Genomic DNA, 21,365 nt, shown 5'->3' with positions numbered 1-21,365 from the left:
AGTCTGTAACAGCACAAACCAGGGATTCTAACACCATATTGGAAAAAAGAGGACATCCCAGATGTGTGTCCTGTTCTAGTCTAATTGAAGGGGACTATAGCCCATTGGTGATGACTCGAGAATAAGGAGCTATGTATAGCATAGTAACCCAAGTAAAAAAACTTGTGGAAAACCCAAATTTAATCAAGACATGTTTCAAGAACCCCAGATGGACCATATCAAATGCCTTCTATAAAGAAATCATAGTGGCTGGGACTTGCTTGTCCCGGTTAAGGCTAATGCATCAATAAGCAACCTAATAGTATCTGATCCTTGGTGGCCAGATATAAACCTGGTCTGAGCAGGATGGAACACAGTCTGCACCCTACATGTCAGCATGGCTGTCAATAGCACACTAAAGGTGTGCACAATACTGGAAAACCTGGTTCAGTTTGAGGAGAACCAGAATCAAACCAAACTGGATCCAGTCCAGTTATGTGCACACTAGAACTTGGTCCAGTCCAACTTGAGTCCAAACCAGTTCAGATCTGGCTGGAGGGGGAGATGTATTTTTCCCCCAATGGACCATTGTGAGGCTTTGGTGGTGCTTCTGCAGCTGTGGGGGTCTCCTAAGATTCCACCTCCCCCCAGTTGTTTTTGGCCCATTTCAGGCCATTTTTGGCCCATTCCAGGTCTCTCTGCACCGGTTGTGGCCATTTTGGAGGCTGTCGTGAATGCGCATTGGCCATCTGCATGGCCAGGTTATGACTGCAGCCATACAGATGGCCAGTGTGCATGCACGGCGGTCTCTAAAATGGCCACTACCAGCACAGAGAAGCCCAGAATAGTCTGAAAATGGGCCAAAAGGGGCCAAAAATGACTAAGGTGAGGCTGGTGGAGGGGAGGGGAGACCTCAGGAATTGCAGCAGCATCCCCAAAGCCCCGCAATGGTCAAAGGTCCACCATTTTTTTGTAAAGGAAAAGAAAACATAAAATGTCCCTGGACCAGCCTGATGGGTTCAGCTTGATCTCGAGCTGAACCAGGTATGGTCCAGTTAAAGAGAGAGCCCTCAAGCCAGGCTAGTTCAAGTGCAAACTGGCTCAACCTAAAGCCAGCTCATACATCCCTATATTTAACAAAGAGATAGGTCTTTAACTAGTACATAAACTAGGATCTTTACTGGGCTTAAGGAAAACAGTTAAATTCTCCTTTTGAAAGCAGAAGGGGAGTACTTACTAAGAAAAGAGTGATTATAGACTTACAATAAAATTGGAGCCATGAAACTAATATATTTCTTGTAAGACCCCACTAAAAATCCATCGGGCCCTGGGACCTTTCCAGATTTCATAGATTTAATAGTGGTCATTATTTCTCGTAGAGAAAAGGATGCAGCTAAATGATTGATCTGATCTTGTGTTAAATGTGGAAGATGCACCTTTAGCAGGAAACAATATGTCTCCATCAATATTAGATGCATTACTACTATGCAGCTTAGAATAAAACTTTAAAAACTGCTGATTTATGAATTCAGGATCTTTGTGGACATTACCTTGAATATCATGGATAGAAGATATAATGATATGCTGTTTAATCTGCCTATATAGAAACCAAGAGATTACTAGAATTCCACCCCCCCATATCTTTGCCTTGTACAATTCAACAAAAACAAAAATCTGTTTCTAAGGAGTATAACTTATTGAGTTCATATTTAGTCACAAGTAAGGTTCTGCACAACTCAGAAGAATGATGTAATACATAAAAGGTTAATGAATCCTTAATTTGCTTCTTGAGAGATACCATCAGAGCCATTTGTTTCCTTTTTAAAATATGAAGCATAAACTATGATCCAGCTACACAGAAATACTTTAAAAGTATCCAAATGGGGGATAATGATGTAATAGAGCCCCTGAAAACAAAACAAAACAGAACCCTCCATTTCATGTTCTATTAGTCTACTAAATTGCAGATCATTCAGCAAGGATATATTCATATCCCTCCTAAATGAATTACTGGAACCACCTTCCAAATGAACAACCAGCTTAACAGGGACATGATCTGAGATTGCTATAGTGTCAATGTTGCATGTCTAATTCGAGATACTAAAGAATGAGACATCAAAAAATAATCCAACCTAAAATAATTTTTATAAACAGGATAAAGTAAAGAATAGTCTTGTTGAAGGGGATTAAGAAGATGCCATATTTTAAATTAAAATCTAACGTATTGGCCTCAAGTGTGGTATGGGTTTGAGAGTGCTACTGGGGAAGTGCTATCACCCTCTGGATCAAAATGCTAAAACTGACTAGGAGTTGCAGGAGGAAATCAGGATGGCATCAAGGAGAGCCAGGGCAGTAATAATGGGTGACTTCAATTACAATGGGTGAATAATGGGTGACTTCAATTACACACATGTAGAATGGGTAAACTCACAGTCAGGTAATGACAGCAAGGTCAGATTTCTAGATATGCTGAATGACTGTGCCCTAGAACAGTTGGTCTTGGAACCAACCAAAGAGAAGGTGACCTTGGACTTAATCCTGAGTGGCACCCAGGACCTGGTGTGTGTTTTCAGGGTCATTGGCCCTTTATGGAACAGTGACAATAGTGTGATCAAATTCAGCATACATGCGGGGAGAAAATCACCAAGGAATTTCAAAAGAGGAAATTACTCTAAAATGAGGAGTAGAAAGCTGAAAGGGAAAATCAGGAGAGTCACTTCACTCCAGAATGCCTGGAGTTTACTCAAAACCACAATACTAAAAGCCCAGTTAGATTGTATACCCAACAGGAGGAAAGGTACCACTAAGTCCAGGAGGATACCAGCATGGCTAACGGCTAATGTCAAGGAAGTCAAGGAAATCATAAAAGGGAACAATAGCTCCATCCGAAATTGGAAGGCCTATCTAAATAAAGAGAACAGAAAGGAACACAAACTCTGGCAAAAGAAATGCAAGGTGACTATAAGGGAGACGAAAAGAGAGTTTGAGAAACATTTAGCTAAAAGCATCAAGGGGAATAACAAAAACTTCTTTAAATACATCAGATGCAGGAAACCTGCCAGAGAGGCAGTAGGACCATTAGACAAGGAGGAAGTAAAAGGGATTATTAAGGAGTATATGGAGGCTGCAGAGAAGCTAAATGAGTTCTTTGTGTCCGTCTTCACGGCAGAGGATACTGAGCATATACTGGCAATTTTTAAAAAACACCTGAAAATCCATCTTTTCAACCAAGCTTTCTCAGCTTTTTAAAATTGTCCGTTTTAATTTTATGGTTGTTTCTAAACTGTTGGTTTGTTTTAAATTTTATATATGTTTTAATTGATTTATGTTAACCACCCAGAGACAAACGTTTGGGTGGTATATAAGTTTTTAAAATAAATAAAATAATTAATTAATATATCAGTTCCAGAAACAGGCTTTTTGGGGATGGAGGCTAATGAACTGAGTCTGATAGAAGTGACAAGAGTTGATGTTCTACATTGTCTGGAAAAACTGAAAACTAGCAAATCACCAAGGCTGGATGGCATCCATCCAAGAGTCCTCAAGGAACTCAAATGTGAAATTGCTGACCTCTTTGCTAAAATATATAACTTATCCCTGCAAGCAGGCTCTCTACCAAAGGACTGGAAAGTAGTCAATGTAACACCAGTTTTCAAAAAGGGATCCAGGGGTGATCCGGTAAATTACAGGCTGGTTAGCTAACATCTGTTCCAGGCAAATTAATGGAAAGCATCATGAAGGATAAAATTGTAAAGCACATAGAAGAACACGCCCTGCTGGGAGAGAACCAGCATGACTTCTGCAAAGGTAAATCTTGCCTCAAAAACCTTTTGGAGTTCTTTGAGAGTGTCAACAAGTGTGTGGACCATGGTGATCCAGTTGCCACAGTATACCTGGACTTCCAAAAAGCTTTCAACAAAGTTCCTCATCAAAGACTCCTGAAAAAACTTAGCAGTTATGGGATAAGGGGACAAGTACATGTGTGGATGGCTAACTGGTTGAAGGACGGGAAAAAGAGGGTAGGTATAAATGGGGAGTTTTCACAATGGAGGAAAGTAAGAAGTGGGGTCTCCAAGGGATCTGTTCTGGGACCCGTGCTTTTTAATTTATTCATAAATGATCTAGAAGTAGGGGTAAGCAGTGAAGTGGCCAAATTTGCAGATGATACCAAACTTTTTTGGATAGTGAAATCAAAAACAGAGTGTGAGGAGTTCCAAAAGGATCTCTCCAAATTGGGTGAGTGGGTGACAAAATGGGAAATGCAGCTCAATGCTGGCAAGTGTGATGCACATCGGGTCTAAATACCCCAACTTCAAGTATACACTGATGGGATCTGAGCTTTTGGTGACTGACCAGAAGAGGGATCTCAGGGTCATGGTGGACAGCTCACTGAAAGTGTCAACTCAGTGTGTGGCAGCTGTGAAAAGGGCCAATTCCATGCTAGGGATCATTACGAAGGGGATTGAAAATCAAACTGCTAGTCTTATAATGCCCTTATAGACACCTTGGGTGCGGCCACATCTGGAGTACTGTGTACAATTCTGGTCACCACATCTAAAAAAGGACATTGTAGAACTGGAAAAGGTGCAGAAGAGGGCAACCAAGATGATCAGGGGCCTAGAGCACCTTCCTTATGAGGCAAGGCTACAACAGCTGGGGCTGTTTAATTTAGAAAAAAGACAACTGCAGGGAGACATGATAGAGGTCTATAATATCATACATGGTGTAGAGAAAGTGGATAGAGGTAAACCCTTCTCCCTCTCACATAACACTAGAACCAGGGGTCATCCCATGAAATTGAATGCCAGGAAATTTAGGACGAACAAACGGAAGTACTTTTTCACACAACACATAATCAACTCTGCCACAAGATGTGGTGACAGCCAACAACCTGGATGGCTTTAAGAGGGGTTTGGGTAGTTTCATGGAGGAGAGGTCTATCATCGGCTACTAGTTGGAGGGCTATAGGCCACCTCCAGCCTCAAAGACAGAATGCCTCTGAATACCAGTTGCAGGGGAGTAACAGCAGGAGGGAGGGCATGTCCTCACCTCCTGCCTGTAGTCTTCCATCGGCATCTGGTGGGCCACTGTGTGAAACAATTCTGGACTAGATGGGCCTTGCCCAGATCCAGCAGGGCTGTTCTTATGTTCTTATGAGAGTGTATCCTAGAGTGTGGTGGAGGTGTAATTATGGTCAAGAGAAGGGAGTCAAGAGTTTGAGTCAAATCCCCTCCAATAATCAAGAGATCAAATATCAACGTCTATAAAGGTTCAAAACAGCTGTGTGTTAATTCTGGGGAATCTGTGACTGGCCCATACAAATTCATTAATGCCACATGTTGACTGCCTATACTAACAATAAGTATAAGAAAGTGACCTTCATCATCTCTTATTCCCTGTTCAACAATTAATTTAGAAGAATTTGGAATTTGAAAAGCCACACCCATCACCCTCTTAGAATTACCACTTACAAAGTTCTTCCATGCCCATTGCAAGAACAATTATCAACTGGCAAAATATGAGTTTCTTTAAAAACAAACAAACAATCAAACAAACAAAACCCCTCTGTAGCCATTTCCTTCAACTTGGCCAACATCTTGTGGAACTTTGAAGGCTGACTTAGCCCCTTGACATTCCAAGTAACCATGGAATCCACCATACTCAATAAATGAAAATATCACAGCAAATAGTCAAAACAGCAGAAACAAACAGCCTGAACTGGCTCATAGAAAATGATACAAATTTGCAAGAGTAAAGAGGTAAATGAATAGAGCTTAATAGGGTACTAATACTGCATTAAATAATTATTAATAGACAAAAGTTAACATCATAGCCACACGAATTAACCCAATAATGAAGAGGAAAAATATAGCAACAAACCATAAGAAGATGGGCATGTGGGGATGAAAGAAAAAAACTCATTTTTACTCCCAAGTCTAGCATAGTAAATCAGGATGAAGACTTTTGCATGTTGAAACAAAATAGGGCTTTGTATTAATTAATACAAATTAATTAATGCAGACCTTGAACTACATTGCACAGAGATATCAATTACAGCTAAAGATAGGTGTCCACTGGCAGATGTTCAAATGTGAATAGTGGAGAATAGTCAAAACAATTATTTTGCTCCTGAAAGTTTCAGGCCAACTATGTACTTCTCAGCAGCTACAGGATCTTGGAAAGATTTTAATTTATTCTCATAATAAATGCAAAACACTGCTGGGAAGCGAACATGGTATGGCAGATTTCTCTCACTAGGCAATTAGCTTGCCTTTTGAACATATATCATCCACTTCTTTAGGAAAATCCAAGGAAAACATGGTTTGTGCATTATCCCACAAGAACACCTTTTCTTCTTGTGATCGCCTCAAAAGATCTTCTTTTAACCATAGATTTTTATGACTTTACAATAAATGGACGAGGCTTGTCAGAGGCATGTGAGGGAGAAGTTGAACTATGATAAGCTCTTTCAATTTCCAACTCATACTCCTCCGGCAGGGAAAATATTTTGTGAAAGAACTTGTTAAAGGAGTAAATAGAGTCAGCCTTTCCCAAATATCCCAGGATCCCCAAAATATGCAGGTTTAAAAGGCAAGATTCTAATTCCAGGATGAACATTCTGGCTAGGAGGATTTTAATGGCCTTCTGTAATAGGCCAAAGCAGAATCAATAGGGGAACTTTTATCTCCTAATTGAGAGATTTTGCCTTCCAACACCCCCAATCTGACAGTAATAGTATCAACAGAGGCTTGAAGTGAAGTAATCGAAGCTGTAATGTTTTAAAGTTGGATTTTAAATCAGCAGACATAGTATTAAGAAAAGTCATAAGATGATCTTCCTCTGAAAACTTGCCTGGAGGAGGAGATTGGGGTGGGGTAGAAGGAGGCTGAACTTTCTTTCTTTCTCCCAACAGCCATTATGAAATTCACCAGTGGGATTTCCCCAACAGAAAAGGAAAAATAATCTCCTGTTTAATGTGCAAGTGTCTGCTGTCTCCACTGTTTTGACGAGATGAAGGAGTTCAGGATAAAAAAACCAGGCCAGAGGCTCCAGAGCATGCTGAAGTCTGTCTGACTTCTTCAGCATCTTGACCAAATGTCTTGAATACCTTATCTTATTAAATCAATGGTGGGTTGCTTTGAAGGCAGTGAAACATGCCTCTTTGGATCTCAAAATGAGAATAATACAACAGAAACATTTATTCCATGTTTATTAGACACCTCAGAGAACATTTAACAAGGGATGGTCACAGACATATAGATGTTGGAGGTGTCATCTGTATGAGGGTACACTCACGCATATCGTTTGGTCCTGTCCAGTTATTGTGCCATTTTGTTTTGAAATCCATCAGGCTGTTAACGTGACATTGCAGCAATCATTGCCTGTCAAGGATGTTCATGTTTTGTTGAGATACATCCCCAGCATATGGAATGTAGCATTACATCAAGAATGGTAGATTCTTTGTGCTTGGGGGTGGGGCAGGCCACCAAAAGGAATATTGTAAAGAACTGGTCCCAGCCAGATAACTCACAAGGGAGGTTTTTGTTGAGTGGGCCATCTGGTGGTGGGCCACTTTGTGAAACAGGATGCTGGACTAGATAGGCCTTGTGCCTGATCCAGCAGGGCTGTTCTTATGAGTCACCCCTCTCTCTGAGCTATGCAGCTGACTGCAGTTTTAACCTTTAACTTTTAAGGTAAGAGAGAGAAAGGCTCTGATAGTTTACTGAAAAGACAAATCTCTGGTAGGTTAAATTGCTGCCACCAAGCACTCCAAACCTTTAGTGATCGGATTGCTTGGACTAGAGTGCTTTAGTCCAGAGTCTCTCTTTAAACTTGTTATTGGGCAAAAACATAAAAACAACTGCCTGAACATGGACAAGGCTAGTGAATGCTGTCTGGGTTCTTTTGAAGGCATTTTTGTACTAAAGGCACCCCACTTCTATAAAAGGTTAATCAATAACCCTATTAGGGTTTATCAAACAGAGAAAAACCTTTTGTTACATTAATACAAACTAGTTGGGGTTAGATTTCAGCTTTTTGGTTGCACTTAAAAATGCTTAGATTGGTTACAAGAATATTGAAAACACCCAGATCTTGTGTAGGTGGCACATAATTAATCTCAGTTATTCAGTTACAAGAAACAGATATTTAGGAATTTCAATGCATCACCTAGAAAATAAAATAACTTCTAACACAGTCTTACTAGAAATACTTTCTTCTGCACTAACTTCCAAAGCCACAAAGCTTTGACTTCATCCCCCCTTGAAGCCTACAAAAACCCTGGTGAGATCAGACTCACCATGTGAAAGATTCTATTCCTCCTCCCTCCCTCGGCACACTCTACTTCCTTCCTCCCAACAGCCCCCAGGAACCCTCAAGTCCCACCCATCTGGATGACTGATTGGTTAGAACCCAGGATCACCCATCTGTCACTCAAGGATAGGGGTTCCATTCTTGTTAACTCTATTAGAGCTGGCAAGCTGCTCACTACATTTATAACATAGGACTGAGCTGCAGCTTTGGATAACTGACATGTATTCCTTGTTTGCATTTGAACTGTGTGTTTTTCTGATGGAAAGCTGAAGAGGAATTTTCAGCTGTTTGGTTGGATTTTAATGAATTGTTTATACTTTGAAAACAAAGAATATATATATATATATATATATATATATATATATATATATATATATATATATATAAATAAGGTGCCACCCCTTCCCTTTCTTTTATCCTAGGTGGGTTGTATTTTATTATGTTAAAGTTATACTAAAGGGATTAATTTTCTTTTCTTTTTCAGTTATATTCAAATATATATTTGCTGTCCTTGATTATGTTATATGCACGGTTGCAATCTTATTGAAATAAAAAGTGGTGGGGAGGCGGGGCAACAAATATATCCCAATATATTTGACCACAAAGCGGAATCATTTTATATGTTTTGTGGGGTGTTTTGGGGTGTTTTTTTTAGTGGATTTAGGCATAGAACATTCAGAATTCTTACTAATACAAGCGGATTACCCTCATATCACATAATAATTCTAGCCTTTTAACTTTTAATTCTAGCCTTTTAACTTTTAACAACAAATACCAAATGCTAAGTAGGCATTATTCATATTATTGCTATACAAGTATATTGTTTAAATGAACTCCGTGAGCTTTTTCTCCAATCATCCATTATGAAATAATTAGGTGTGTTACAGCAATTTTTGCAGTTCTTGTTACAAACCTAGATCCTGTGATATTAACAAGATATAGAGGCTATCCACACAATGGGAGAACCACCAGGCTTCGCTGCAAGCCCGGTGGTTCTTAAGTGGGTCACCCGCTTAAATAACCCTCCCCTAAGCCCAGGTTAGCGAAATGAGCGCTCTGCTAATCTGGGTTCTACAATCGTGAGTAGCCATAGAGCGACTCCGCACCACGATAACTCACAAGTAGACCCCCGAATGGGAGCCTTAAAAGCAGCCTCCAAGCTCGGGGGCCTATCCAGCATGCTGGAGCCTCCAGGGGCCATGTGGCCCCCAATCCCCCCAGTTCCCACCAGCTCTGTAATAGAGCCGGCAGTTGTGTGGGCGGCCAGTTCAAGTAAAACCTTGGAATACCAAGGCTGTGTTCACACAATGAGGTCATGCACATGACTTCTCTGGGAAGGGAGGTCAGGGAGGCAGGCTCTTGCCTGCCTTCCTGCACATGATCACCCTCCCCAGTTCACTCTGCCACTCACTGGGGCCCAGGAGCGGCGCTGCAGCGAGCAGCGGAGCAGGGAGCCAGGGGAGGAAGCCCTCGTCCGGCATCCTTCAACGCACTGTGCCAATGCACTACACCAGGAGTGCAGTGCAGTGAGAGATCCTCCCTCATCTGGGTGCTCTTGCCACCCAGCTCTGTGTGCACTCAGACTGTGTGCTGCGGTTAAGTGCATGCTCATGCCTTTAATCCCGGACGAAAGCTTGGGGTTAAAAGTTAAAGGTAACATGTGCCGTTGAGTCGGTGTCAACTCCTGGCAACCACAGAGCCCTGTCATTGTCTTTGGTAGGAGGGGTTACCATTGCCATCTCCCATGCAGGATGATGCCCTTCAGCATCTTCCTATATCACTGCTCTCCAATATAGGTATTTCCCATAGTCTGGGAAACATACCAGCAGGGATTTGAACTGGCAACCTTTGGCTTGCTAGTCAAATCATTTCCCTGCTGTGCCATTATGTGGCTACTGAAAAGGGCAGCCGGGTTGGGATGGATTGGGCTGCTTCACATAAGCAGCCAAACCCAGGCTGGGCTACCCTACCCTAGCCAGAAATGGATGGCGTTCCTCCAAGAATCCTCAAAGAACTCAAATGTGAAATTGCTGACCTACTTGATAAAATATATTACTTATCCCTGTAATCTCTGTACTGGAGGACTGGAAAGTAGCAAATGCAACACAGATTTTCAAAAAGAGATCCAGGGATGATCCGGGAAATTACAGGCCAGTTAGCTTAACATCTCTCCTAGGCAAATTGATGGAAAGCATCCTCTAGGATAAAATTGCAAAGCACATAGAAGAACACGCCCTGCTGGGAGAGAACCAGTATGGCTTCTGCAAAGGTAAATCTTGCCTCACAAACCTTTTGGAGTCCGTTGAGAGTGTCAACAAGTGTGTAGATCAAGGTGATGCAGATGACATAGTATACCTGACCTTCCAAAAAGCTTTTGACAAAGTTCTTCATCAAAGACTCCTGAGAAAACTTAGCAGACACGGGATAAGGGGACAAGTACATGTGTGGATTGCTAATAGGCTGAAGGACAGGAAACAGAGGGTAGGTATAAATGGAGAGTTTTCACAATGGAGGGAAGTAAGTCGTGGAGTCCCCCAGGATCTGTACTGGGACCGGTGCTTTTTAATTTATTCATAAATTATCTAGAAGTAGGAGTAAGCAGTGAGGTGGCCAAATTTGCAGATGATACCAAACTTTTTTGGATAGTGAAATCGAAAACAAAGTGTGAGGAGTTCCAAAAGTATCTCTCCAAATTGTATGAGTGGGTGACAAAATGGCAAATGGAGTTCAATGTTGGCAAGTGTAAAGTGATGCACAATGGGTCATAAAACCCCAAGTATATGTTGATGGAATCTGAGCTATTGGTGACTGACCAGGAGAGGGAACTTGGGGTTATGGTGGACAGTTTGTTGAAAGTGTCGACTCAATGTGCGGCAGCTGTGAAAAGGGCCAGTTCCATGCTAGGGATCATTAGGAGGGGGATCGAAAATAAAAGTGCTAATATTATAATGCCCTTATACAAAACTATGGTGCGGCCACACCTGGAGTACTGCGTACAATTTTGATCACCATATCTAAAGAAGGACATTGTAGAACTGGAAAAGGTGCAGAAGAGGGCAATCAAGATGACCAGGGGCCTAGAGCACCTTGCTTATGAAGCAAGGCTACAAAACCTGGGGCTGTTTAGTTTAGGAAAAAGATGACTGCAGGGAGACATGATAGAGGTCTATAATATCATACATGGTGTGGAGAAAGTGGATAGAGGTAAACTCTTCTCCCTCTCACACAACACTAGAACCAGGGGTCATCCCATGAAATTGATTGCCAGGAAATTTAGGACCAACAAACGGAAGTACTTTTTCACACAATGCATAATCAACTTTTGGAATTCTCTGCCACAAGATGTGGTGACAGCCAACAACCTGGATGGCTTTAAGAGGGGTTTGGATAACTTCATGAAGGAGAGGTCTATCTATGGCTACTAGTCGGAGGTCTATAGGCCACCTCCAGCCTCAAAGGCAGGATGCCTTTGAGTACCAGTTGCAGGGGAGTAAGAGCAGGAGAGAGAACATGTCCCCAACTCCTGCCTGTAGGCTTCCAGCAGCATCTGGTGGGCTACTGTATGAAACAAGGTACTGGAGTAGATGAGCCTGGGGCCAGATCCAGCAGGGCTATACTTATGTTCTTATCTTCATGGTGCTACCCATACACATCCCTATTTGTTAGATGGGTGTGTTGGATAGTTTGTGTATACATGTATAACCTGCACTTCAATCCAGATATTTTCAGGGCAATTTACAAAAATTACAACAAAATAATGCAATTAATAGTAAATATTAATAGTAAAATAGTAATAGTAAAATATCAACCTTTTAAAAAATAGTGGCATAAAAATATCAGGGAAGTTAAAAATGAAAGCAGCAATCAATCAATCAATCAATCATTGATTGATTGATTGATTGATTGAAAGCAGCATAAAATACAACTGAAATGGCCTAGAAACATTATAAGATCTTTGGCTAGCACCAAAAGGTCATAAGAGTAATCAATAGGGCGAGCCTCCCAAGAATGGATTACACAGGCAGGGAGCCCCAAGCAAGAAAAGCCTTCTCCCTAGTCACCACCCACCTCATCTGGGACAGTGGGAGCATCTGGAGGAGGATTTCCACAGGTGACCTATGTTCTTTATGCCTGGAAACCGTACATTCAGCCACTACTGGTGCATGTACATATTTTGTGGGACATCAGGTTTCCCATCAGAAAAAGGACAACAAATCACTACTGTACATAGGAAATAGTCATGTGCACGGACCAGTTCGGAGGCCATTCTAAAGGCCTCCAGACCGGTCCGGGCACGGGGTGGTTTTGGTTCGGGTGGGGGGGTTCCAATAAAAACAGGGGGGCTCTACTCACCCCTTCCAGTAAAAAAACATATTTCTTGTACTAATTGGGCGGCAGGGTGCCGCCCGCTTCAATCTCCTGGCGCAGGCTCCTCGTATCCATCGGGGCGGCAGGATCGCTCCCAGTCCCTGCCGCCCACTTCAAGTTAAGTCCCCCTCGGCTGGCGGCCGCCCCCTGAAGTTCCCCAGAGGTCCCCCGCCACCCCCTTCTTTCCAAAACTACCCCCATTACCAGAGGACGGCAGGAGAACTCCCTGCCGTCCCCTTCCCCCTTGCCGGCTGGGCTGCAAATGGCTTCTAGGAAGCCTTTCGCGCACGCGAAAGAAGCCATTCCTAGAAGCCATTTGCAGCCCAGCCGGCAAGGGGGAAGGGGACGACAGGGAGTTCTCCTGCCGTCCTCTGGTAATGGGGGTAGTTTTGGAAAGAAGGGGGTGGCGGGGGACCTCTGGGGAACTTCAGGGGGCGGCCGCCAGCTGAGGGGGACTTAACTTGAAGGGGGCGGCAGGGACTGGGAGCGATCCTGCCGCCCCGATGGATACGAGGAGCCCGCGCCAGGAGATTGAAGCGGGCGGCACCCTGCCGCCCAATTAGTACAAGAAATACGTTTTTTTACTGGAAGGGGTGAGTAGAGCCCCCCTGTTTTTATTGGAACCCCCCACCCCAGTGCCGGACCGGTTCCGTGCACACCCCTAATAGGAAAATCATTTGTAAATCAGAAGTAGCACATTGTGACAAAAATTGCTCAAATAATGTCTGATGTTGGCATCCTGTTAAGGTTAGTCAACATAATAGTGCTCCCATGCATCCACACAATGAGGTTGTTCACACAAGGGCTATTCACCTGGGTAGGGCTGCTAGAGTGGAGTGCTGGGATAAGGAGCGACCCTGGCATTGCCCCATTGGGTAGCCTGGGTTTTTTACCCAGGCTAAAAGTGAGGTAAGAAGGTGCATTTACATCCTCCTACTGTGGTCATGTGGCAGCATGGACTGCCGGAAGCCCTGTTTGTTTGTTTGTATGAGCCCCTGGTGGCGCAGTGGTAAAACTGCCGCCCTGTAACCAGAAGGTTGCAAGTTCGATCCTGACCAGGGGCTCAAGGTTGACTCAGCCTTCCATCCTTCCGAGGTCGGTAAAATGAGTACCCAGAATGTTGGGGGCAATATGCTAAATCATTGTAAACCGCTTAGAGAGCTTCGGCTATAGAGCGGTATATAAATGTAAGTGCTATTGCTATTGCTATTGCTAGTATATTTATATAATGCCCTATACAAAAAGGTCCCTGAGCTCTTCCCAATATAAATTCATTAAAATATTAACATAATTATAAGAGTTTAAAATACAATTTAAATTGTGGAATCACAATTGTAATATTTAAAATGTTCTGTAAAGCTGAACATGGTATGCATTTAAATAAAACAGTAGCAGTTTGCCAAAGAAGTATCAAAAATCTTGTTTATATGTGCACAGGTGCAAAGTGATGTGGTTTTTTTTAAATGCAGAACAGAATTGTAAAAAATTCTGCAGATCTTTGTTATATAAGCTGAGCTCTAGGGACTTTTTTACAAGCACTCTGTGAGGGTCTTTAAGGTTATGTGGTGATGTTCTGGTCCTGCTGTTTTAAAGGATAATAGGACATGCAGCTTTTAGTTACAGTTAGGAAAATCTGTATTTTAGACTAGCTCTAGGGAAATTCACCAGCTGGCCAATTATTGCTTTGCAAAGATTTCCCAAAGAAAATGCCATTCATTCAGGTCAGCTTAGGTGTGAACATTTTAGCAGCAGTATCTTCTCCTGAAGAAAACAAGGTATATAATTATTGAGAATCCCCCTCCCCTTGCCTCGTGCAAGTGGGAGGGTGTTTGTCCCAGCCCGGGACTCACAAGCCCAAGAAGAAGCCTGATTGGTTGGCTGGCTCGTGGTGGGCGGGGCTTGCTGAGAGGCCGAGCGTTTCCCCGCTCTGGCCTCTCAGTCGGCTGTTTGTTTCCGATTAGGAAGGAGCTCAGTCCGGGAGCTCCTTCCTCGAAGGCCTTAGTTGGGGGGGTGCGCCCGACAAGCGGGCGAGGCGGCATTCGGCGGCGTTCCGTCGAGGGGGCCATAGTGTCAGCGGTGGCCCCGCTGGTAGGGGGGTACTCCCGGGACTGCTCCCGGCTGGGTTGCAGCTGCAGCAGCAGCGTCTTTGGGCCTCTTCAGCGCGGCGTCGGCACTCGGCTTCCTGGGCGTGGTTCTCCTTCTGGGCGTTTGCCCTTTTGGTTTGTGGGGTATTTGGGGGGTTTCCATCAGCCTGGGTGGCTGGGCAGCGGCCCCTTTTCCGTTCCCTGGAGCACTACTTTTGATGCCAACATTCTTTTATTTGTTTGGTGGGTAGCAGGTGGGTGTTTGTGCTCATCGGTGCCCTGGTGGGCCTGGCCTGGTTGAGAGTCAAAAGGCCTTTTCAAGCCTTCTCCTTGGGTGGGGGGCTCTGGTGCTTTCCTGGATAGGATTGAGTATTGTTTTTGATTCAGGACAAGGGCTTGGCTTTTGTTCTATATCCTTGCTACCTTCATTCTGTGTGTGGTTGGCGCTTTTTTTTTTCTCCAACCCCTTTTGGAATCCCACTATTTGGAGGCAGTATGCCGGGGAAGGCCAAGGGCAAGAAAGGGGGGCGCCCTGTTAAGCAGCCCAAGAGGCCTGCTCCCCCGCAGTCCTCCTCGGAGGAGGAGGATGAGGAGATGACTCTGATACGGGGGTTAATTAATAGGATGGAAGCTTTAGAGAAAGCAAAAGCAGCCCCCTCCGACAAAGGTGCGGGTCCTTCAGGTGTGGGGGGGGTGCCTCCTCCTAAGGTCCCTCGGAGGACCAGGGGTTCTGTGAAAAGCCAGCTGCTAACTTCTCTCTCTAGTAGGCTGGCTGCGCTGGAAGAAGGGCTGAACCCTGCTGGACCGGGCCCTTCTGCTCCTGCGTTACCGCTTCCTGAACCTGAGTCTCCAGTTCCGGAGTCGCCTTCACCATTGCTACCTCCGCCTGCGGCACCAGTTGTTCAGCCTCCAGTGGATACGGCTACTCCTTTGGCCCAGGGTGAGCCTGCAGCACCTACACCGCCTGGCGTCACCGGCCAGTGGCTTTGTCCCTGGCCGATGCCTGCCATGGGTGGATGGGGCCCAGCTTCTTACTGGCCCCCATATACACAAACTTGGGTGGCGGGTTCCCCGCCAGTTTTTCCTGGAGTTATTGCAGGCTTACAAGGCGCTGCGGAGCAGGTCTGGTTGGGCAACCGGCCCTCCAGCGGGTCGCTCCCACTCCCGGGGGTGGCCTCCTCTGCTGGATCTGCCACGGGGGTGCAGGCGGGTTATTATCCGATGGGGATTCTGCCGTCACCTCAGCATGCGCCCTATGGTAGCATGGGCCTCCCGTTAGGGGATCACTTACTCCCTTCTACAAAAGAAAAAATCCTTAAGGGTGAATATGTGGACATTTTTAGCTTGTTGTTCAGGGAACCTGAGGTTAAGCATAAAGAGGGGGAATCTTGTAAGGAGCACGAAGCCACCAAGAGAAAGCCGGTCGAAAAGACTTGGAATAATTGGCTTTCTGGCTTCACGATTTATATGGGGGTTATTGTCCAAGCCCAGCCCGCAAGGGGCCCTGCCCTGTTAAAATACATGGATATAATTCACAGGGCGGTCTCCGACTTTGCTGGATCTTCCTGGGTACGGTACGATGAGAGTTTTAGAATGAGGGCTGCCCTTGACCCCACATTGCCCTGGGATGCTCCGTTGCAGGAGTTGTGGCTGGTTACTATGTCTCCAGCCCGGCCCATAGAGGGAGATAGGTCTGACAGTGGGCATTTGCTTTCTAAACCATCGGGGGTTTTGCCCTCAGGGAGTCCTGGGCAACAGTGGGTTCAACCCCACCTTGTTTGCTGGGAGTTTAACTCCAATGGCAAGTGCTCCCGTTCCCCTTGTCGGTTTAAGCATGCCTGCGGGGTCTGTGGGGCGAGGCACCCCAGTTCCTCCTGCCCCAGGGCCAAGTTTGGGGGTTCCGGGGCTAAGTATAGGCAGGGGAGCAGTAAAAAGGGTGGCCCTCCTCCACCCGCTCCGAATAAAGGGTCCTAGCCCTATCAAGGTGAAGGTGCTTGAGCAGCTGTTGCTGGACTATCCTGACCAGTCAGCAGCTTCTTATTTGTTATGTGGCTTCCGGGATGGTTTCAGAATTCCCTCTTCGGCCCGGAGGGGATTAGGCAGTTCTCGCAATCTGAGATCAGTGGTTGGTAAGGAGGAAGTCGTTGTTAGGAAAATTGGTAAGGAGGTGGCTGCGGGCAGGGTGATGGGGCCTTTTGCCAGTCTCCCCTTCCCCAGCCTTAGGGTCTCCCCATTAGGGGTGGTCCCTAAAAAGGTTCCTGGTGAATTTAGGTTGATTCACCACCTTTCTCATCCCAGGGGGTCCTCAGTAAATGATGGCATCCCTGATAGCTTATGCTCTGTACGTTATACCTCATTTGATGAGGCCGTGGAAGTGGTCAGGGGTAGGGGCCCCGGGGCCCTTTTGGCGAAGTGTGATATTGAATCCGCCTTTCGCCTGTTGCCGGTACATCCAAATGACTTCGAGCTGCTGGGCTTTGCATTTGCTGGCCAATTTTATTTTGATAGGGCTTTGCCTATGGGCTGCTCGATTTCCTGCGCAGCATTCGAAACATTCAGCTCCTTTTTGGAGTGGGCAGTTAGGCGCCAGGCGGGTCTTCCCTACACGGCTCATTTTTTAGATGATTTTCTTTTTACAGGCAGGGGGAATTCGAGGGAGTGCCACCATTTACTTCGCTCCTTCATGGAGCTAACAGACCGGCTAGGTGTCCCTTTGGCACGGGATAAGACGGAGGGGCCGGTCACGTGCCTCGCCTTTTTGGGGATTGAGTTGGACACTGTTGCCGGTTGCTCCAGGCTGCCTCAGGCCAAGCTGCGGGTTTTATTGGACATGGTTAGGTCCCTTGGTCGCGCCCGTAAGGTCTCCCTTAGGGATCTCCAGGTTGTTTTGGGTCACCTCAATTTTGCCTGCAAAGTGGTGGCTCCGGGCCGGGCCTTTTTGCGCCGGTTATGTGACCTGACTGTGGGCGTTAGGGCTCCCCATCACAGAGTACGAATTACGGAGGGTGCCCGGGCCGACCTGGCTCTTTGGGAAGCATTTCTCACTGATTTTAATGGGGTGTCTTTCTGGCGGGATGTTAGACTTCTGGAAACCGACCTGCAGGTCCGCTCTGACGCTGCAGGTGGAATAGGTTTCGGGGTTTATTTCAGGGGACGTTGGTGTTCCGCCAGGTGGCCCGAGGACTGGTTCAGGCAGGGGGTTTCCCGGGACCTGACTTTCCTAGAGCTCTTTCCAATTGTGGTGGCCGTGCATATTTGGTCCGCTGAGTTTGCCAACTCCTCAGTTGTGTTTTGGTGTGACAATCTGGCAGTTGTTCAGATTGTCAATAGTCAGACTTCCCAGTCCCCGAGGGTCATGGTTTTGGTTAGGGCATTGGTATTGCAGTGTCTGCGGGCTAACATCCTTTTCCGGTCCCGCCATGTTCCGGGTATCCGGAATGACATAGCTGACGCTTTGTCTCGTTTTCAGTTAAACAGGTTCAGAGCGTTAGCGCCCGAGGCCGCCCTTCACCCGGAACCCATGCCAGCTTTTCTGTGGGAACTTGGCAGGCGGAGGCACAGCGGGCCATAGCGGCATCTCTGGCGCCTAGCACCAGAGTGAGCTACACAGCCAAGCTTGAGGCTTTCTCTCTTTTTCGAAAGACTGAAGGTTTGGCGGAGGTGTGGCCGGTCCCTGTAGAGCAACTTCAGCAGTTTTTGGTCTTCCTCCGCAGGGCGGGGCGTGCGGTATCCACTTTGGGGGGCTATCTTGCCGCGTTAGCTTTTGAAGCCCAGGTTCGTGGGGTTGGTGATTCCTCCTCCGACCCGCGGGTGCGGCGCATGTTGGAGGGTTGGGCTAGGGGGGAGCCTAGGACTAGGGACCCCAGACGCCCTTTTACTCTGGAGTTGGTGGCTTCAACGCTGGGCCACCTAGTGGGGTGCTGCTCTGGCCCATGGGAGGTGTCGCTGTTTAGGGCTGCACTGTTGGTTGCCTTTTTTGGGGCCTTCCGTCCAGGGGAGTTGCTTCCCCGCAGCGGGTCTTCCCCCAGGGACCGCTGCTTGCAATATTCTGATTTATCGTTCGGTGACGGGGAGGTGCGTTTGCTCCTTCGTCGCTCCAAGACGGATCAGAGGGGCAGAGGCCAGACGGTTCGCCTCGCGGCGGCCGGGAATATCAATGTATGCCCCGTGGTGGCCCTGAGGCAGTACGCTGGGCTGGGCCCCTTTTCGGGGGGATGTCTTTTTACCCACAGCAATCAGACTCCTCTGACGCAGTATCAATTCTTGGCGGTGGTGAGGAAGGCTCTGTTGGCCGCGGGGGTTGCGCTCCAGGGGCTTACTCTACATTCATTTCGTATTGGTGCGGCCACCACCGCTACACGTATGGGGCTTCAGGAGGTCGAAGTTCAGAGGATTGGACGTTGGAGGTCCGTGGCGGTCAGGCGTTATGTGCGCTGACAGCGGACAGGTGTGGGCTCTACTGACCTGTTGCTTTCTTTTGGCAGGTGCTGGCGGGGCGGCGGTCCCGGTCCGAGTCCTGATGTGTGGCCATTCGTTGGTCTTCTGGGCTTTCAAGCGGGCCAGCACCACCCGCTGGGGATCCCAGTTGGGTTTAGGAAGCAAGGCTTCAGTTTATTGGTTGGGCATGAGGGGCATGCTCTGGAATCAGTTGCTTCCAGCATTGAGGGAGCATTTAGATAGGTTTCCCATTCCCGACATCCTGGTTCTTCATTTAGGGGAGAATGATTTGGGCCGGCGGCCTGGCCTCGCCATCCTTCAGCAAGCCTCCTCGGATTTGTCTATTTTGCGCAGCTGGATGCCTGGCGTGCGCATAATATGGGTTAATTGGCTCCAGCGCAGGGTGTGGCGGGGTGCTCATTCTTGCCTTAGCTTGGAAAAGGCACGCAGGAAGATTTCAGCCGCAATAGGTAAAGTGGTTTTGGCGGCCGGGGGGGTCTGTGGTGCGGCAGCCAGATATAGCTGCTCGCTTTCCCGAGTTATTCCGCCCTGACGGGGTCCACCTGTCTGAGAAAGGTTGTGATTTGTATCTGCATAATATCCGGGAAGTGCTTGCTGAAGGTTTGGAGGGGGTGGGGCAGGAAGGTCAAGCGAGGGCTAACCTTCCTGGGTGGCGGTAACAGTGCGGGCTGTGGGTAAGGAGGTCTAGATTTCGGTGAGCACCCTTGGACATTTTAAGGTGGATTGGTCAATTGCTTCCTTGTGGCCTGTGCGGCACGGGAAGAATTACATTGCCAAGAAACCTGCTTCAGGACTTCACCTACCTTTGGGCTGTGCGGTCCGGGGAGGTAAAGATCCGAAGCTGTCCAGATCCCCTCTTCTAAAAGGGGTGGTTGGCTTTGAAGGAATTGGGCGGGAGCTACCTGCCTCTTTCCTGAGCCAGGGTGTGTCGCCCTTGCAGGCGATGGGTAGGACGTTTTGAATCCTAGCCCACGCCTAGGTGCCCGCACTGTTTTTATGTTGGTGATTAATCACCTTGTTTCCAGTCCGCCACAAATGTTGTTATATTAATAAAGCGTGGCCCGTTTCTCCCATTAAAAAATGTCTCTGTGTCTTCTTGGGCTGGGGTCTGGGTACAATCCCCCTCCCCTTGCCTCGTGCAAGTGGGAGGGTGTTTGTCCCAGCCCGGGACTCACGAGCCCAAGAAGAAGCCTGATTGGTTGGCTGGCTCGTGGTGGGCGGGGCTTGCTGAGAGGCCGAGCGTTTCCCCGCTCTGGCCTCTCAGTCGGCTGTTTGTTTCCCCCTCCCTCCCTCCCTGTTGCAGAGCGGGTCTAGTGACTGGTCGCCTATGGGCCGAGTAGGAATTTTTTGCTCTCAACTTATTGGCTGTTGTTGGGGTTTTTTTCGCCTACTCTGTTCTGCAGTCAGTTGGTAGTTAGGTTCTAGGTTGGCCACGTTGGCGGTAACAGTGCGGGCTGTGGGTAAGGAGGTCTAGATTTCGGTGAGCACCCTTGGACATTTTAAAGTGGATTGGTCAATTGCTTCCTTGTGGCCTGTGCGGCACGGGAAGAATTACATTGCCAAGAAACCTGCTTCAGGACTTCACCTACCTTTGGGCTGTGTGGTCCGGGGAGGTAAAGATCCGAAGCTGTCCAGATCCCCTCTTCTAAAAGGGGTGGTTGGCTTTGAAGGAATTGGGCGGGAGCTACCTGCCTCTTTCCTGAGCCAGGGTGTGTCGCCCTTGCAGGCGATGGGTAGGACGTTTTGAATCCTAGCCCACGCCTAGGTGCCCGCACTGTTTTTATGTTGGTGATTAATCACCTTGTTTCCAGTCCGCCACAAATGTTGTTATATTAATAAAGCGTGGCCCGTTTCTCCCATTAAAAAATGTCTCTGTGTCTTCTTGGGCTGGGGTCTGGGTACAAAGACTTTTGAACCTTGCTTCTTCTTCCTATGCTTACAAGAGATATTTGTGGCTAAGTCTAAACACAAGCAGATTAGCTGATTCCCATTCCCAACATCTGATTGCAGTGCAAAGTCTGTGAGTTTGACAAAAAATATATGCCCAACTGTATTAACAGCTGCCTAACTTCTCTAAGCACCATGAAGGGCTTAGAGAAGGGCTTCCAGAAAGGATGTGTGCTATTCACACACCCTCCTCTCCTTAGAACTTAGTCATACCTG

At 46.7% G+C, this 21,365-nt stretch overlaps 1 protein-coding gene across 1 annotated transcript; it reads left to right on the top strand.

Moving 5' to 3' along the window:
* Nucleotides 1-14,459: 14,459 nt before the first annotated feature.
* On the top strand, nucleotides 14,460-20,723 carry LOC128352014 (uncharacterized). The gene is made up of 2 exons (XM_053312147.1): nucleotides 14,460-15,684; nucleotides 19,229-20,723. Exons 1-2 carry the CDS (start codon nucleotides 15,240-15,242, stop codon nucleotides 19,732-19,734), a joined length of 951 nt encoding a protein of 316 aa, XP_053168122.1. The 5' UTR covers nucleotides 14,460-15,239; the 3' UTR covers nucleotides 19,735-20,723.
* The last annotated feature ends 642 nt before the right edge of the window (nucleotides 20,724-21,365 follow it).

This window comes from Hemicordylus capensis, chromosome 3 (assembly GCF_027244095.1).
Source record: "Hemicordylus capensis ecotype Gifberg chromosome 3, rHemCap1.1.pri, whole genome shotgun sequence".
In the NCBI taxonomy this organism is placed as follows: Eukaryota; Metazoa; Chordata; class Lepidosauria; order Squamata; family Cordylidae; genus Hemicordylus; species Hemicordylus capensis.
Note: the sequence above shows the minus strand (reverse complement) of the source record. Positions and strands in the feature narration are given on the sequence as shown.

What these genes read in the sequence shown, in the direction of transcription:
- LOC128352014 (XM_053312147.1), top strand. Translation starts at nt 15,240, where the DNA reads ATGCCGGGGAAGGCCAAGGGCAAGAAAGGGGGGCGCCCTGTTAAGCAG. An exon ending in GGCTACTCCTTTGGCCCAGG is followed by an intron (nt 15,685 to 19,228) that starts GTGAGCCTGCAG and finishes TTCTTTTGGCAG; the next exon opens with GTGCTGGCGGGGCGGCGGTC.